Raw genomic sequence first — 2,163 nt, 5'->3', positions numbered from 1 at the left:
TCTATTTGGCTACTACAATACACCTGTTACTAATATATCTTATTCCACACTTTAATCACCCGGATAGTTCCGGCAATAAATTTGGACAAACCATGTGCGCGTCGCGAAACCATTGAACAAACATGGACGAGGCATTGCTATGAAGGTTAGATGAGCCATATTGCCGCCTAACTTGAGACAAACCTCGAGTCCAAGGCTTTCCTTGGTGACTGAAATGCAGGTATTGAACTTGAGAAAAGTCCAAGCATTTGCGATAGTTTTGGAATATCTTGAAGGTCTTGTAAAAATCCGAGTCTAATGTACCATACATCTTTGGCAGAACCATGATATCATTGGTCTTGCAATTGAACTCGCTCTGAATGATGTCCATGTCAAAATATTCCAGTTTGGACACGGGCCGAGTCTTCCCAAAATAAGGAACAACTCGCGAATACAACTCTTTGCTCGGCTCAATCAGCAAGAGAATGGAAGTTATAAGTGGAAAATTGACGCCTAGAAAGTGAATGAAAATCGATTGCTTTACGCTTGACATGTTATCCAACGTGAACCTGATGTGTGTACCTATGATAATACTTAAGCAAAAATATATTCAGAACCACCATATTCACTGCACCTTTACACGTGTCATCATCGCCCGTAATAAAACCCTCATTATTGAACCAATACCCTTGGGGAGCGGCCATTCTAACCCCTTGGGGAAGCTTCAGGAGGAATAAATGATCCATGTTATTTAATGCAACACCATCGGCATCCATTGAGATCACTCGTGTGTAATTGAGCAGGAAAATATGGAACTTCTGAAGACTTGTCTTGTAATAGGAATTGGTGATGAAACCTCGGAGTGACGGAAAACTGACCCGAATCCCGCCCTCGGTCTCCCATTGTTTGACCAAGTTGTGAGGAGTATTGTCTATTCGATCCTCTTTCGTATGAACCATGACAAAATCCACTGGATAGGGAAACTTGGATTCCGCCCGCAAAGCTTTTAAGCGCTTCATGGAAACCAAGGCTGAGCATAAGTAATGAGCTTCCGAGATATACCAGGCATAGGCAAAGTGAGGATTCTCGTCAGGACTTGGAACGAAAAAAAACTCATCTGAAAGAAATCTTGTCAGAATTTGTTGCACCATAGAACGTGCCATTTTAGAGAAGCAAGTTGCTGTTACCATTTTGTAGATCATGGGCCGGAAAGGGTGATTGTTCACAGTTAATATTGGTTCCATTCTTGGCAAAAGTTCGAGTCTCATTTCTTGGGCGTGTTCGAGATTTCACTAAATGCTTCTTTGTAGACGAGCTGTAACTATCATATCCAAACCATAACATGGTCAGGTTTTGGAAAGAACGAAGGTCATTTGAGATGATGAGGTTGAATGGAAGTATGTTTGCACACAAGGATGTTAAGATGTAAACGAATACCACAAAAACCACTATGAGGAATGGCTTCAGTTTAACTTTCAGCTGCAGCATGATGAAGCTGTCTTTACTAATGGACAGGCCCTTGCAAAAGACTCAGAGACTGAATGTGTTGAAACAGTTGAAACGTGTCCACTTAGAGCGCTCAAAAAATCAATTGCAATCGTGGTGCAGAGAGACGAGGGGACCAAATTGCCCACGAGCAAAGAAGGCAACCTTTTCGACGGACTATTCGACCTTGTCCATTGGCATGTCCTAGAATAGACTTGGGGAAATTATTTTCATTGGAGATGATTACCCAGCTACAATTAAATGTCCGAAAGCCTCGTAACTTGGGTTGTACACCGAAGACATATGATAGTTATATTTGATGATTTGTGCATATGACTGCCAAATTTGAGTAAAGTCTTACTTTAGCTTTTTGTTTTCTCGAAAAGGATGTCACTATAGGATTTTTTTTTGAAAACAGCAGCCTTGATCGACGCTTAGTATGAGTGGGTGGACTTGTATTGCTATAACAGAGCAATTCAAAGTGGAAATGCTTCTTTCTAATACAATTTTTGTAAAACAATCGATGTCAAATAGATGTCAAAGTATTCCATGATCGATATGTACTACAGTCAAGCATTGCCAGCTTTAAAACGACCATTTTCCTAAACTAATAAGTTGATGCCTTATGATCACCTAAACGTGAGGGTTTGTTTTCATTGAAATTGGCCAAAATGTTACTAAAAATAGGATACTAGGCCA

The 2,163-nt window shown here is 40.5% G+C and overlaps 1 protein-coding gene across 1 annotated transcript; it reads right to left on the bottom strand.

Moving 5' to 3' along the window:
• Positions 1–3: 3 nt before the first annotated feature.
• LOC131887172 (uncharacterized) lies at positions 4–1,415 on the bottom strand (the record flags this gene model as incomplete). Its single annotated transcript, XM_059235702.1, is given in 3 exon segments — positions 4–492; positions 614–1,096; positions 1,167–1,415. Coding segments are annotated over 3 exon segments (1,169 nt in total), but the record flags the coding sequence as incomplete, so codon positions are not given.
• Positions 1,416–2,163: the final 748 nt, after the last annotated feature.

This window comes from Tigriopus californicus, chromosome 9 (assembly GCF_007210705.1).
Source record: "Tigriopus californicus strain San Diego chromosome 9, Tcal_SD_v2.1, whole genome shotgun sequence".
NCBI lineage: Eukaryota > Metazoa > Arthropoda > Copepoda > Harpacticoida > Harpacticidae > Tigriopus > Tigriopus californicus.
Note: the sequence above shows the minus strand (reverse complement) of the source record. Positions and strands in the feature narration are given on the sequence as shown.